The 16,856-nt window shown below is 38.7% G+C and overlaps 1 protein-coding gene across 15 annotated transcripts in view; it reads left to right on the top strand.

The window, feature by feature from the left end:
* larp (La related protein) overlaps nucleotides 1-16,856 on the top strand; it is a 73,229-nt gene that overhangs the window by 33,615 nt on the left and 22,758 nt on the right. For 4 of the 15 annotated variants that reach the window (XM_053766653.2, XM_053766651.2, XM_053766652.2 and 1 more), the window contains exons 2-11: nucleotides 6,247-6,456; nucleotides 7,372-7,491; nucleotides 8,788-8,902; nucleotides 10,018-10,131; nucleotides 10,433-10,611; nucleotides 12,615-12,799; nucleotides 13,501-13,690; nucleotides 13,925-14,041; nucleotides 14,491-14,655; nucleotides 15,262-15,392. In XM_053766653.2, the coding sequence (XP_053622628.1) occupies nucleotides 6,382-6,456; nucleotides 7,372-7,491; nucleotides 8,788-8,902; nucleotides 10,018-10,131; nucleotides 10,433-10,611; nucleotides 12,615-12,799; nucleotides 13,501-13,690; nucleotides 13,925-14,041; nucleotides 14,491-14,655; nucleotides 15,262-15,392 (1,391 nt within the window). In that variant the 5' untranslated portion in view covers nucleotides 6,247-6,381. Of the gene's footprint in view, nucleotides 1-2,672; nucleotides 2,815-6,246; nucleotides 6,457-7,371; nucleotides 7,492-8,787; nucleotides 8,903-10,017; nucleotides 10,132-10,432; nucleotides 10,612-12,614; nucleotides 12,800-13,500; nucleotides 13,691-13,924; nucleotides 14,042-14,490; nucleotides 14,656-15,261; nucleotides 15,393-16,856 lie in introns of those variants that run through there. The other 11 variants (XM_053766648.2, XM_053766647.2, XM_053766662.2 and 8 more) reach the window with 7 other exon arrangements.

Below are 16,856 nucleotides of genomic sequence, written 5' to 3'. Positions count from 1 at the left end.
CCACACCACGAAAGTAGTCCCGCAGAAATGTGGAACTATCAACAACAGAAGGCCTACCACGAAACATACACGTAGCACGTTCGCATGCCGTTTCTCTTTCTCATATCGTGTACGCGTCGTGTAAAACCATAGAGAACGTGTGGACGCAATCACGTGCTACAAGTTTTGTTTCATGGTAGCCCCACAGACCGACAACTTTGCTGTTGTCGTTGACTGTAGCATCTGCGAAACTAGGGTTAACTTTTACGCCTGTTGTGCACATTACTTAATGGCAACGTTGTGATCTTCTATGTCATTAATTGCCTTGTAACAAAGACCAAGAAAACTCGCCGGTGTGATTACACTACACTCCATGAGATACATGCAATTTCTCGGCCCAAACCGACTAATCTCATACAATATTGGGCCGGGCACGTGATGAGTTTAGTAGAAAAGATGTCAGCGCTCTGTCTCGTTTCTCCTCATGTAATTCTAATGCGCACATCTCTTTCTCGTATGAGCAAAATGGGGTCTATAGCGTTCTCTGTCTATGCTTGTAAATTAGTCAAACAGGCGTTTAACTACATTCCATTGACGTAGAATATAAGGTTATCGTTATATGTGCCACTTCTTTTAATTTGCTCAAGGTCGTCTGCGTTGCGTAATATATTATGTGAATAGGTTAAGTTGGTCCTTTTACATTGTTGCTTAGTCTATGTTGCTATTACAACGAATCTTATGTCTCGGGTGGATTCTTGCAACACAATTTTGAAGCAGATATCTTCAACTGATTGAGCTGAAAAGGATGACAATGCATTATGATAAGCATGACCTGATTGTGCACCCAGGAACGGCTCCAGACGTGGGAATTCCTCCGACGGTTTACCACATGGAGTGCATGCCTAAGATCTCTTCGACAACTACAAAAGCTTATGTCAAAAATGACATTTTTGTAAAAAATCTTATTGATCTCATCTCTACTCTGGTTACGCCTAATCTTTATTAAGCACTAGCTGATTCCCGTGGCTTCGCTCGCGTAAATTTTCCACGGGGATAGTTATTTTTCCGGGATAAAAGTTACCCTATGTAACACCTATGTATTTCAAACTACAACTTCAAGAAGATTGGGTGTGTAGATAGAGCGTGATGTGGTAATAAACTATTACTTTCGCATTTATAATGTTGCTAGCGGCCTGTCCCGGCTTCGCTCGGGTAAAACCATAATGAATTATACATATAAAACATCACCAGAATCCATATTATCTATTAATATAACCCGCATCTAAATCCGTTGCGATGTTTTAAAAATACAGGCATACAACACACAGACAACGAGGAGCGACTTTGTTTTTATAATATACTGATGTTGCCCGGGGCTTGGCTCCCGTGGGAATTTTGAGATGGAATAAATAGCCTATAGCAATTTTGGATAATGTACCTTTCTAATGGTGAAATAATTTTTGAAATCGGTTCGGTAGTTTCGGAGATTACCCGCCTTAAACATACAAACTCACAAACACTTACCTCTTTATAATAATAGTATAGATATGTAGTGATTAAGTAGTTAGGATTTGGACGATAAACATTGAGTTTATCGTCCAAAGATCAACTAACCAATGTTGCCCAAAGCCAAGGTCTTTCCCATCTGGGTAGCCCTTCGTGCTGTCGTCGGCCCTTGTATCTTTCGCAACGTTCCCACGAACGAACAGCGAAGGTTGAAACAACCAGCTGATCTAGTTAGATGGAAAAGGCGATACCATCATCACTGGGTATGTGTGTTAATAGTAGAGATCTTTAGGCACTTCTTCTGAGCAGTGGTCGTTCAAAAATGTCAGTAGTTTTTTGAGAATTTGCGCTGTTATAATATGAAATTTGACGTGTAGAAATGTCTGATTTCTGAATGAATTATTTGAATTTGATTCCGATATATTTTTGACAATATAAAATACTTGTCCTTGCTATCAAAATATGCTAGTGTGACTGAGAAAAAAAAATCTTTTGTATCACGCTAGTGTGACAAGATAGTGTGATTCACCAATATAGATCTTCTATAAGTGCAAAACTGCAAATTGTACCGAAGATCGTTCTGTTTTTCTTTTCATCGCCTCTGCGATCAGTAACTTTGTTTTAAAATTTATTGTATTGTAACGGATTATGCTATCTGCAGGTCCTTGGTTCGATTCCCAGCAAGGGCAACTACTTATTTGTCTCTGTGATCACAGGTATTTTTGTATGTGATTCTGGTTGTGTAGTGCCCGTTCTTGTATTTGTATCTTTAAGACCCGCGGTATAAGCTTAATTCTTTTTGAAGAAGAAGTAGGGCTTACTGTGTGCTGATAAGGGTTTCGATTTATGTGAAAATTTCAGGCGATTATTAATGAAATAACACCGCACCTGTCCGCTCCATTTTCAACTCGGCTCTTAATTTACCGTAAATATAACATTAATGTCAAAATGCCCACGAAGCATTAAATTTTAATATTCAATTCACTCGCGTCACACCTTTCGATAACTACGCTACCGGCGACCTTGTCCCGAGAGCGGGACATAGCGAAACGCAACATAAACAAAACTGTACAACAGAGAGAGATAACAATACTCGACGCGAGCGCACGAAACGGCATTACTTGCTGTTCGTATTAGAGCGGGACGGCTATACCGGTCCGCGAAACGTGGTTGCCACGCGGCTTACATTTTTAGGTTATGCTTATTTATTTCGTTTCGAATCGATTTCGGAAGACGTTTTTCGTGTGCTGCGTTTTCGTTTTAGTGATATTGTCAAGTTGTGAACTAGTGTTTGTGATAATTTATATTTTTATTATTACATAGTGGAGGGTATTATTATTTTTCGCCTATATTTTTATCTTTCTCTCTTGCAGTATTGTGCAATAAGATTAACTGGGTAACTTAACTACGTCATAGCAATATGAACACTGATTCACGTGCGGATATTTTTAATTTCATTAATTTTATTAACAGTTCCTTCTATTAAAGTGATTAGTTAGTTTTGCTTTTATTCTTTTGTTAGGCTGTATATACTAACCTCGACCAACAGTTTTACTTCTTATCGAGCGTGTTATTGTGAACACTGGTGTCGGAATTTATAGCTAAAGGCAGCTGACGAGACTTACGACTCTTCTCTTCGTAGTCATATTTCCTCATGGCTTAGGGTGGTCATTACGTTGAATGAAACACACACAACAACTTTCTGGGCTCTATTTAGTGGAGTGGTTTTCCATTGCCGTTTCCATTTCACACACAAATTAACAATACATAAGAGTATAGTTTAATCCAGGTTCCACGAAACAATATTTTACAGATACCCTCTCGAGTTTTGGTATGTACAAATTCTGAAATTTGTTATTATATGTCACACATGCTTTTACGATGATTTTGAAAATAATAATGTGATGAAAGAGCACTGTTCCGCATAGACAGGGGCATGGGTTCAATTCACGCTCGATCCCAGGGGTTTTTCATCAAGATTATTACCAAAATTCACAGGCACTTTTTCACGTGTAATTTTAATATTAGGTAGTGGGTACCTATTTCTCAAAAAGCGACAGATTATTAGCATGTCGGAACCACCACTGCTGTGAAGAAATGCAGTGTGCCAATTGGTCCGTATCGTGACAGAAGGGCTTACCATTATAGTTTTTAATTTGTTTTTGTCTAATCCTTACATATTATAAAAAGAGTTCACTGCCGTGTCTGCCTGTCTGTCTGTTCGCATTAAACTCAAAAACTGCAGCATGGATTTTCATGCGGTTGTCACCAATCGGTAGTGTGATTTCAGAGATTTAAGTAATATAATTTATTATGTTTTTAAACGTGCGATGCCGGGACGGGCCGCATCTAGTATAATAAACTAAAAGTATGTATGGTAAAGTGTACAAAAACATAGCTATGACTGTGATCGAGTGCTGATAAAAATTTAAAAACGACAAATATTTTCCTTGCAATTTTGGTTACATAAGTTGGATTATATTATAACCTCGTATGATAGTCATAACTTAGAGATACAGTATGTCGTACGTCTTTACCATTTACGGGGTCGACAGAGCCGTGGATTGCTAGTTTATCTCACAGATTTATTTATATCTGTGGTTTATCTATACTATTATTATAAAGAGGTAAGCGTTTGTGAGTTTGTGATTTTGTATGATTGAGGTACGGTAATATCCGAAACTACCGATCCGATTTCAAAAATTATTTTACCTCCAAATTCCCACGGAAGCGAAGCCCCGGACTACATCTGGTTGGCTTATAAGTGAATATTGTTTCATTTTAGTCTTTATTATTTTTTCCCGATTTGATCTAATGTCAATACATAATATTCGCATCATTTATAACTTAGCAACTGTCTCTATCTTATCTGGTTATCAGTCGAAGCCCTTATAGATAACACTGCATTTCTCACTTCTACCAGTGAGGTTGTGTTGGTGTTGCTATTTGTTTTTATATTTATGACAAACGAACGGACAACAGCGGAGTCTTAGTAATAGGGTGCGCGTTTTACGTTTTGGGGCACATAGTATCCTAAAAAGTACATCCTAAAAAGTACATTGAATCCTAAAAAGTGGCGGGCGAGTTGTAACTCGCGCACCGGTTCCGTAGAAATAGATTTTTTGTTTTGGACTTATATATTTGAGATTTTGTTATTTTTTTTTTTAATTTAGCTGTATTTTAAACCTACTTGTCTTTGATGATTATGCCTAAATCAATGAAGAATAATATACGTTTTGATTTCCCTGTGAAATCTCTGAATATTCTTCATAAATATTGTTTTTAGCATTACATAAGTTCACCATTTGTTCAACCAGCTGCGCCCCGGGGCTTCGCTGCCGTGGGAATTTCGGGATAAAAAGTACCCTGTGTGTTATTCCAGGTTATATTCTACCCGCGTATCAAAATTCATAACAATCGGTTCAGTAGATTTTGCGTCAAATAGTAACAAACATACATAGATACACAAACCTCGCAAACTTTTCGCATTTATATATATGTAGAATAGTATAGGATGATTTTACTTAGAACAATAAAGTTTAATAAATAAATAAACGTTTCGTTTAGATATTGTGTCGCATGTGTTACCCAGTCATGTAATGAATTAAATTATTTTTAAATCTGGCAATTTAGTTAATTTCAAGCGTCGTTTGAGTGGACGACCTCAGTGTAGAGCGAAACGAGAATGTTAAAATTATAGAATTCAATCAAACTGGTATTATTTCCTTATGTGTCCCCAAAATGTCACTCAAATTGTCACGAGCATAAATTAAAGTATCAAAATTAATTCGTAAAGTCACCTTTTGAAAGGTCAAAATGACCCGACGACGGTCGTTGGGCAGAAAGTTATAAAAAAAATTAATCAATTATATATATTTTTGCATAGGTGAACAGTTTATATGTATAGTTGTTATAAAATGAGGCTCCAGTCGTAAGCAGGCATGCGCGCCTTGATTTAACGCAAGACAATACAATACTGCTGCCTCTGCGAATCGACCCGATTTTGAGATATAAACAGCAGTCTCACTATGCACACCGTTTGTTCGTTTGTCGCCATATACCATTAAAACATATGTATATCGCTCATTAAAACATAAACGATAAGTACTAACAGCCCTTGGCTACTATTTTACAACATTTAAAATAGATAAGACAATAAAATTGCATGCAAGGCCGTTGATTATACACTGATAACTACCTAACTGTCACGTTTCTGCCCATTCTTCCTTACCCGTGTCACACCATGCACGATGTTCAGCATATCAACAATTATTGTCTTCGGACGGAACGTGATTACGGTTTTTGCGATAAACGGCTTCGTTATTTTTGGGGTTCCGCACATCGATACGAAAAACCTTTCGCTCGTGCGTCTGTCACGTCACTTCCACACGTAGGTCGACAAAAAAAAAGTAGTTCATGCGTCTTTACTCCGATACTCTGAACCAATTGATATGAAAATTATTTCTGTCTGGCTAAGGTGATGTAAATGTTGGGGGTACTTTTGTTATACATGAAAGAAAAAAAAAACAAAGAAAAGCCTTTGTTTTTCTTATTCTTCTTCAAGTTTAGGAAATATTACAGCGATGTCACGCCAGAGTGCACACTATATTGAGATGTAAACCTCGTATTTTGACATTGACAATGACAGATTTCAAAGTGTGACAAATTAACATGGCAAAGAGTGATTTGTTGATTGATGTTGCCATCTGCTATGACTTGCGTAATATTTCCTATTACAACTAAACAATTATTAATCGCTAGGCATTTATTTTATTAAAACTAATTCGATCGACAATATCCCATGGTTACCACACAAGTGTCTGCCATAGATTAAGTGTAAGTGTCAAGTGAAGTGTAAAATGCCAGCGTGACATTGGCACGCAAGTGACAGTGGCAATGACAGCTGGTGTCGCCACCAGGCGCAAGTCCAGGTCCAGGAGGAGCTGGGCGAAAGTCGAGAGTGATGCTCAGGTATTGCTTTATGCTGGGACGGTGCTGGGTTGTGTTGTAGTGTTGGATATCGTCCTCCAACAGCGGCAATAACTGCTGGATCGCAAATAAATCTCGATCCTTCCTTTTGTTTTTAAGTAGACTGCGCCCCGCGTTTTATCATTCTTTGTAATTATTTCAACGTTGTACCTGGTTGTACCTTTATTGACGGTAGCGCTTACTTGTACTTTATTATTAACTATCAGATATTTTTGACCAAATCGTACGGTAATCGCGTACGTTCGTGTTGGCGCAGAGGCCTGAATATAGGTTGTGACTGGGCTGTATTTATAAGACGCTGAGTTTGTAGATTAGAATTTATTCTTTGGACAATGGTGCTTACAAAATGTAAGTTAGTATAAGATGGCGAGCGACGTAAGTCCGTCGCTGCGCCTCACTTCCTTGTGTTGCCAGGCTTTGGCCGCAACAGTTCGAGATAAAAAGTACCCTATGTGTTAATCCGCGGTACCAGCTAGGTAAATACCTAAATTTCATAAAAAATGGCCCAGCGTTTGAGCGTGAAGAAGTAACAAACATACTCACAAACTTTCACATTTATATTAGTGGCATAAAATGATGTCATAACGTTTTGGTATCGAGAAATTTGTGATAAAAAATAATGCCTAAAAACCAACTTTGTCGTTGTCGTAACGACAACATTGCCAAATAAAATCTGTAATCTGTAGTATCTGAAATTGTATAAAAATAATGCCAGAACGATTGCGGTTCAATTGCACATCCAGCTGATGTTATTAGTGCGATTTTGGCGGGCTGGATACAGAAGTCCTTGCAGCCCTCGATAGATGGCGCATGTTCAGAGGCATATTGAATTAAATTCAGAAAATTGTGAAATAAATGACTCGATATCTCGTTTAAAGCCAGTCTCTTTGTCCACAGGCCTCAGATTTCACGGACATCGGGGATTGGCCGACGCTGGGCGCGGCAGTGGCTGGCGCCCGGTGCCACTCCACGCCTCCCCCCCACGATGCGGACTCCTCGCATCATAATGGCAACGCGGTACGTATCTTTAAAGGACCGGCCACATTGCTTCATCATACTCTGTGTAGTGGAGTGGTTTGCCATTGCCTTTTCTTGGATAAATTTATCAACTAGAGTGCACGTTACCTCACTATGTTTTTCTTCATCGGAATCTAGTGTTGGTCGATGAAGACATACGTGACTCGTATTGGATTGGAACTCACGTGGCACAGGTAGGATTCGAACCTGAGACCTTTCGTTTCACACGCACCATACGCTGTGCATTTCTCAATTAGGACAAAAATTTTACTCAAAATAATGATTAATCTACATATAATACAGCCACATGAAAAATCTAGAACTGCTTCCTATATCACCAATTCAGTCTAGAATTATTTTTAATCTAGCTCGTCGGCACACGTCGCCTCTTATCGGCTGTTACGACACCTTCAAATAATGTACGTGCAAATGTAATGTAATGTGAGCTTTATTGCACAGGAAATAGGCCGATTAAATAATGTTTTTCGAAACTTGTTTTTAAAACATGTTTACGTGTATTGACGCTATTATTTCTAAGACATTTGCATAAACAGATGTTATTTATTCATTTGATTGCGTTACAGAAAACAAAATAAGCGATATCAGCGGTTCTCAAACTTTTTTTCGGAGACTGACCTCTTTTGAGATGATTCGCATAGCGTTTCGACCGCTGCGGCTGCGCGGTCATTACAATTCGTCAATTTTCTTGAGGATTTTCATCCGTCGATTTTAATTTCCAAAATCAATCATTCATAAAATTGACATTACTACAGTACAGATTAATTAATGTAAAGCCATACTCATTCTTGTCTTTGTTAAAATTTGAAAAATTGTAATGACAGCACGACCGCAGCGGTCGAAATGCTCTGCAAACTACCCTTTGGAGTCCTATATTAAAACTTGTAAAATTTTGATTTTTTTTTTGTAAGAGCTGAAGTTTTTATTAGTCTTTCGATAAAGTATACTAATATTATAAAGAGAAAAGCTTTGTATTTTTGTTTGTAATGGATGAACACAAAAACTACTGGGGAGATTTTGATAAAATTTGGCACAGAGATAGACGAAATCATCTGGAGTGACATAGGCTACTTTTAAATATGATTTTACCCGAATGAAGTCGGGGCGGGCCGCTAGTAATATTTATAGGTACAAATTTTTTTGGTATAAATTGCACGGCTAATATTAATGCCCCCCAATGAAAATACAAAAACAGAATAGAGATTTTATATCTTTTGCACTGTATGTAGGTCATTCAAAGCAAACAAATATGGCAAAAAAAAAATTGTTTGATTTCAGGACCAGGAGCGTAAACCACCAGAGGAGCCGGTCCACCAGAAAGTGGAGAGGGTGGAGCCAACGCAGAATCACGCGCAGCACAACGACAAGAGCTATGACAAAGCTAAAGCTTCAGGTATGAATCGAAAATATTTGTCTTGTCTCCACAGGAGCCGGTCCTGCAGATAGTGGAGAAGGTGCAGCCGACAAAACTATGAGAGTGTTAGAGCTTCAGGTATGCATAGTGTTTGATCAGGACCAGGAGCGTAGCATCCACAGGAGCCAGTACAGCAGAGAGTGAAGGTGAACACTACTGAACTGATTGGTCCAGTGAAACAAGTTTCCTTATGACGTTTCACCTTCACCGCAAGCAAGTGGTGGTCTACAACTTTGGTAAACAAACTCATGTGGCACGAATAGGATATGAACCTGAGACTTTTCGGTTACAGACGACGGGTGTCTTAACTATTAGACCACAACTTGTTTTAACTAAACTCTTATTTTTTAGGAACGCAAAGGAGATGAGCTTGATACGTAAAGACGTATCAAGCTCATCTAACTGGGGCTGTTAAACGAGCGTTTGAACGCTGCGTGTAGCGTTTCATGACATATTCAGTTCAATTCACATAGTGTTCGACATTTTTTTTAAATAAAGAATCTTTTTTTAAATTAAACAGATATAAAATTAACATTGTGCCAGTACTTTACTTATTTATAAAATAGTATAATTAAATTGATTAATATGTATGGTGCAATTTAATAAACGTTAATGAGAGCCAGCGGCGGAGTTCAAAACGGTCGTGAAGTTCATCCACTGCCTCAATACACTACGGTTATATTGATGGTGTCCTAACATGTCCTCACAGCACTAGATCATTTAGAGCAAAAATACATCATCCATGTTGGCACCAAACAAACCTTTTACTATATGGTGATCGCACCATACCCGGAAACGATCAGGGTATTTTAAGGTGGTATACAATCTTCTTCTTCTGGACCTTATCCCACTCATGTGGGGTCGGCACAGTATGTAAGTTCCTTCCATTTCTGTCATTTGCCGTATCCATTGATACTCCTTTTCTCTTCATACTATCCTTGACACACTCCATCCATTTCTTCTTAGGTCTTCCTCTATTCCTGGAACCCTTTACTTCCACCTTTAATGCCCTTTGAGTGATGTGATTTTCATCTCTTCTTAAATTATGCCCATACCAGCCTAAGCTATATTAACCCTAAAATATGAATTTCCAGGCGCAGGCAAAGCGGGCAACAAGTCCGGCAAACACAAGTGGGTGCCCCTGGATATCGACGTTAAGGCGGCCAGACCCAGCAAGCATGGCCTGTCGAATGCTCGGCCTGATAACGGTAATTAACAAATTACCGTTACAAGTTGAATAACAATTTAGTATGTAACTATAGTTGCAGTCCGCGGTGTTACATTCGTTGTAATTATTAAAAAAAAAACAATTTTATACGTAGTAGCGCCATCTATGTTGTAAAGTCTATCAGATTTTTTGACCAAATCCTACGGGAATAGCATAGGAAAACTGTACAGTACTGTCTATGTAATAATTTTTATCCAGTTTAGCATAATCCCCTGTGGTATCGATAAAGAATGTGGTACACCCAGTGGAATAGCAAATGAAAACAATATAATATCGAACAGACACAGTGTCGCTGAACGGGGAGGAGTCGCGGGGCACAGCGCGGGGCACAGCGCGCGGCCGCGGAGTGACGCGCGGGCGCGGCGTGCGGCGCGCGCGTCCCGCCTCTGCGCTGCCGGCCGTGCCGCCGCATCTGCACTACTACCCGCACGACCTCGCGCACCATCCCGACCTCGCTCAGGTCAGTCTCTCTGCTCCTCGAGGCCTTCACATGTGCAATCCAGTCTATTTCTCACGAGTCTCATCAGTTCGGCTTGGACTGGTACATTTATATCATTCGTTACTTCCACATGTACAAAACCACACTCACAATACTTATATAAGGTAATCTATGTTATACTTATGTCAGCCTGGTAATTTTTATCTACTCATACAGAGCCCACACATAACCTACATTAGAAAATATCTCCGCTAAAGTCAAGTTAGCGTGATTAATACTTGCTATGTATGATTATAAAACACGATTTGTGCTTAACCAATTTTGAATTTTTCCACTTGATATTTACACATTATGTTGAGAACATCCATTTAAAATCAGTTTCTGAAAGTTTTTTTTCATAGTAAATTGTCATAGATTTGACAAGGTCTGACAATGCGCCATTATGTGGAATTAACAATGACAAAACGGCCACGTTGTGGTTGTTGTCACATATCTCGCTGCGTCTGCCTCATTTTTGAAGGGCGTGTGAAACATTTTTGTGTTTTAATTTTATTTACTTGCTGAGCGACATATCTTCCTGTTCACTGTTTCTCTATGAGGAATATTGAACATAATCGCAGTCCTATCCCACATTGTTCATACATATCTAATTTATATTTCATTGTTAATATTTGTTTTATCTGTATCAATATGGCTGGTGGTATATTATCCTTTTATTATAAACCAATGTGTATGTCTAAACATAATTTATTTATTCTATTTATGTAAATGATTTCGTTTATATTTTTCTGTACATTAACACTTTTTCTCGTCTGTCTTTCTTTTCAATTTCCCAAATGGGTCTGGTGGAAGTAATTTAGTTTAAAACAAGAAGACCTTTGTACATTAATAGTTAAATAATTAATATGTATAGGAAAGATTTGGAAGAATATTTTTTGATATTCTCTATATTTAATTTAAATAAAGATTCTTGAAAATAAGTACACACGCACGCAATAACAAAACGCACGTTATTTTCAAGATCTTATTAAAATTAATAGTAAAATAGGATTTTAGAATGAAAACTTTAGCATTGTTTTTCTTAAACAAACGTTTACGATCTTGGCTTGGTCCTGCAAGGTTTTTTTAAATGTTCTACAAGTAATATAGAGATGGGGGGACGATATTGATGGGTTTCTGCGGTGGCAACGGGCTGCCCTCGACTTTGCCCAGTAGGCATCAATATGCTAATAAAAAAAAACTAGTAATCAAATTTAACCATGTACTAATTATTCAGACAGGACAATGGACACAATTTTGAGGTACGCGTGAGAGATGAGCTCGATGCTAAAGAGTGGAAATTAAAAATAGACTACCCACCTACATTACAATACAATATTGATGGTATCCTAACATGTCCTCACTGCACTAGAACATTACGGAAAAAATGGGATACATCAGCTATTTTAAGGCACACCAACGAAGTCTTATATAAAAAGTCGCGAAGAGTAATTTGACAGTTACCATAGTATATACATACAGACTTATATTAGTATATAACCTAACATCTCAGTTTGCTATTGAGGTGATGTAGCAATATAACAACGTCAATCAAGCGGAAAATCTACCATTTCGCATTATATATTACCTAATCGTAATTTAACTTAATTATGCACGGTGTATATAGGTAGGTTAGGTACCTACCTATATACACCATGTACCCCGTATACCTATGAGTATTGTTTTATATTATGTGTTGTTTGCTGCTTTCATATATCTCATTTATTTTATCAGCTTGATAATTTGAATTGCTGTGTATACGATCAATATTACAAAATGTAGGAGATTAGACTTTATGCAAAAAGGGCCTTAACAGACGGACAGACTACCAACAAAGTGGTTCTGTTTCGACTTTTTGAGGTACGGAATACACACTAAAAATGATTCTGCTTAAACATAAAAAATATGCCTTTATTTAATGTCATATATACTTTCATCAATCATGGGTTTCATATTCACGGTGTGGCCATCCTATCCCCTCCCAGCTGCGAGTCGCTCAAGCCGGAGTCGCGCAGGGGCTGGTGCTGCAGTACTCGGGGCTGCCGCTGGGGGCGCCGCTGGGGGCGCCGCTGGCGCAGGCCTTCTACTACGGCGCTGCGGCCGCCACAGCCGCGCCCTACGGCGTGGGTCTCGACCCGGCCACGCTGAAGGACCTTATCAAGAAGCAGATGTGAGTCTCTCTGTGTTTTATGTTCTCCTGGTACTTTTGCCTGGTGCTGTGGTACTCTGGGGGCACAGCTGGCTCAAGCCCTCTAATATGGTGCTGTGGCGGCGACTACCGCGCCTTATGGAATGGGGCTCGATCCGGCCACGCTGAAAGACCTTATCAAGGAGCAGAGTTGAGTTTCTTTGTGTTTTATGTTCTCCTGGTACTTTTGTCTGGTGCTGTAGTAGAAGGACTGTTGTCGGGGGGCTACTTATAAATACTACTACGAATACTTTTCCCTATGGTGTAAGACTCATATGCAGAGTCTCTTTCTGTTTTGTGTTATCCTGGTACTCTGGTGCTACAGTACTACTACTACCTACCGCTAACCACCGCGGAGTATTTAGAATCTAGATTATGATGTGAGTGACTATTGTATAGGCATATTTAATTTTTGCTAGAACTTTTTCATCATGTTCTTATTTCATCCATCCATTAGCATTAGAAGAAACCAACCGATTGTGTTTCTTTATGCCGGCTATACGCTGTCGACGAACACAGACAGTTGCGAAGCGAGTGAATGAACAACAATGCGTCGTTTGTACGTGAACTTTATTTACCACAATGAAAAACCAGCAATGTGTACAGAATCCGCCCAAAATTTGGTGAACTGACCAAATCTGCGAAAATTTAAGAAAAATAAAATTTTATTCAATTTCCCCCAGTGAGTACTACTTCAGCGCGGACAACCTTGCCCGCGACTTCTTCCTCCGCCGCAAGATGGAAGCCGACGGAACCATACCTGTGACCCTGATAGCTTCCTTCCACCGCGTGAGGGCGTTGACCCAGGATGTGCAGCTCGTGCTTACCGCTATACGGGATTCGGAAAAACTGCAGCTCATTGACGGCTTCAAGGTAAACTCTTTGGAATTCATGTTCTCCTAGTACTTTTGAGCGCATTTAGCATTTTTAAACAGATTGATATTAGTGCGAGCGTCTTATTATTTTCTGTTCTCCTGGTACCTTTAGTTCAGCAGAACCAGTGCTCCGTAGAGCAGTTACGTCCACCCCGTTAAGAATGTAGACGTAAATTTGATACATATTGTGTGCTTTATTTTTAACTAATATAGGTATATAATCTTTTGTCAGGTGCGGACAGCATTCGAGCCGACAAAATGGCCGATCCTTGACCTCACGAATATCAATGATGGACATGACGAGAGGAAACATACGGAGGAAAAGTCGAAACCCGCTGAGGTAGCCAAGGTATATTAACTGATATTATAAATGCGAAATTAAGTTTGTTACATCTTCACGCTTTATCTACTCAACCAATTTTCTTGAAATTTTGCATACTTGTAGTCTGAAGTACGTAGAATCTAACTGTTCCGCGGGAAATTAGCACGAGCGAAGCCGCGGCCAAAAGCTAGTTATAGCTATGGATATGATTTAAGATCTTTGCAAAATATTACAGAAATGGAATCATCGGAACTAAAATTCATGTTGGTATTTAAATGACCTAAAAACATAATTAATTGTTACTTTAAATTATCAGTTTTATTGATTACGTAATTTACTATTATTTTTAAAGTTTTATGCTTTTTGACTTCAAAATCATAGCCCATAATTTTTTTATGTTTTTTACTAGCTTTCTATATTTTTTGATTTTGACATTAGAAGAAAGTACGTATCTAATTATTAACGTTTTTTTACAGGCACCAGAAGAAAAACTAAAAGAGGCTGAACCCCAACCACAGCCCGAGAAGCTTCCAGAGACGCCCCCGAGCGAAGCGAAGCAAGACGAAGCGCCCAGTATAGAGACGAAGCAGGAGGTCGAGACGCCGAAGCACGAGGAAGTGGTCGCTGTTGAGAACAACGAAGTAAGTGCTTACTTATAAGCTATGATATGATATATATGATAATCAGTCATTTTGTCTTAATAAAAATATTATAAGTTTGTGTTTATCCTTATGCTTATTTGTGTCAAGGGGATTATTAAAATTTACTCTCATTCTTGAAATTTTACTCTCATTCTTTAATGTTCCTGGTTTCTTTCACGTCTTTAACGCCCCGAAGCCCAGGGTCCATCTCCCTTATTTCCATAGTTATCTGTACTATATAATACTACCGAACTATATAATCTCCGAAACTACCGAACCGATTTCAAAAATTCTTTCACCATTGGAAAGGTACATTATCCAAGATTGCTGTAGGCTATAGGCATATTTTATCACAAAATTCCCACGGCACCAAAGCCCCGGGCAACATCTAGTAGGTAATATTTTTCATGCATAGTCTGTAGACTGCATAAAAATAAATAAAATTCAACAATTATTTGTTGCTTCCTTGAATTGTGTATTTTTAGAATTAAAAGACATGTATTATTTATTGTACGTAAATATTCTTACTCTATTTTTTTCACCGCCGTTCGTATATTACTATGTAATAAAAGACAAAAAGGGATTAAACAAATCATTTAATCCCAGCCACAGCAACAAGAGAATGAGCCGTCTGAAGTGCCAAGCCAACAGACGGACAAGCAAGCAGACGATAACAAGAAAGACTCCAACGAAGACCCGCCGCTTCAGTCCGAAGAAGACAAACCGGGGGAAAAAAGGTATATATATATATAGTATTTGTTTTTACAACATCGCATGCTCAATCAGTCTTATTGATATCTCAATATTACGAGTACTGAGAAGGCACGGTGTAACATTGTGACAGACAGGTGTTGCAGGCATGCATAGGCTGCGGTGACCACTTACCATCAGGTGGGCTTGGAAAGAAAACAAGTATTGTACTCAATATGACAGCTGTTTTCTTGTGCCGATCCAAAGCGCCCCCATCGAGCGTCTTTGGTACTAAAAAAGAAACTGTGCACTCCGGGAGTGCCGGCAGAGGTGAAAAGTTAAACACATTGATGTCTTACGAATTTTCGATCAGGTCACGTGTCCTGACGCGAGTTGAACATTTTTTACCCATTACCATTTAAACGGCGCTAAAGAAGTTTTCACTTCAAAAATGACATATTATGTAAATGGCCGCCATTTTGCTTATGATGAGAAATGTGTAATGGTCGTGTTCTTTGTAATAAAAGTAAACATAATGTTGACGGTGTTATCCTGTCCCACTAATAATATCAATGAGAAAGTTTGAGAGGATGTATGTATTTATGTTTGTTACTCGCTCACGCAAAATCTATTGTCGAATTGTTGTGAAATTTGGTACACGGGTAGAATATAACCTGGAATACCTAGGACTGGAATCATAACACATAGGGTACTTTATATCCCGAAATTCCCACGGGAACGCAGCCTCGAGGCACAGCTTCTACCTAAAATACCTTTCAATAAATTAAAAAAAAAAGTTGTTTTATAATACTGGATTTTTTTATTTATATCGAGTGTTATATGTATGTTATTGCTAAAAATGGTGTCAGATCTAATTCAAGTCGCTACAAGGCATCTGACATTACTTTTACGACTACCTACCGCCTGAACTGACTGTCCACCAATGTACAGGTACAATACTAGTAGTATTTATAAGTATAAAAGAAAACTAAGTACCTTCTTATTGTTCAGCGGTCGCGCAGCAAATTGTGGCGGCCGCGTAAGTGGGAGGTGATAGCGACGCGACACGACCGAACTGACTGCGTACACGCAGATCGGATCATAAGTGGCGCTACATGTACATTAATTTGCTTCTCTTACTCACCCTCGTGTGTTAGGTTCTATACTAGGCTGGGAAGTCTGAAGCCCGTTTAAAAAGTGTTTAAATTATGTACAGTCTGTCAAGAAAGTGAACAAAACGGATTTTGGAAAATTTACAAAGTTATCTATATAATCAAATCAAACACGATAATTAAATGTCACTTTAATTGATTAGTAAGCGAAGCGGTGGTGGTGTAATGGTTAAGACGCCCGTCTAGGAACCGAAAATTCGAAGGTTCGAATCCTACTCGTGCCACATAAGTTTGTATACAAATCTGACTCATGTATAGTAGTTTTCATCGTCCACCACTTGCTTCCGATGACGGAAAACATCGTGAGGAAACCTGCACACTGGTGGATTATTAACTTGT

The sequence above is a fragment of the Plodia interpunctella genome, chromosome 29, assembly GCF_027563975.2.
Source record: "Plodia interpunctella isolate USDA-ARS_2022_Savannah chromosome 29, ilPloInte3.2, whole genome shotgun sequence".
In the NCBI taxonomy this organism is placed as follows: Eukaryota; Metazoa; Arthropoda; class Insecta; order Lepidoptera; family Pyralidae; genus Plodia; species Plodia interpunctella.
Note: the sequence above shows the minus strand (reverse complement) of the source record. Positions and strands in the feature narration are given on the sequence as shown.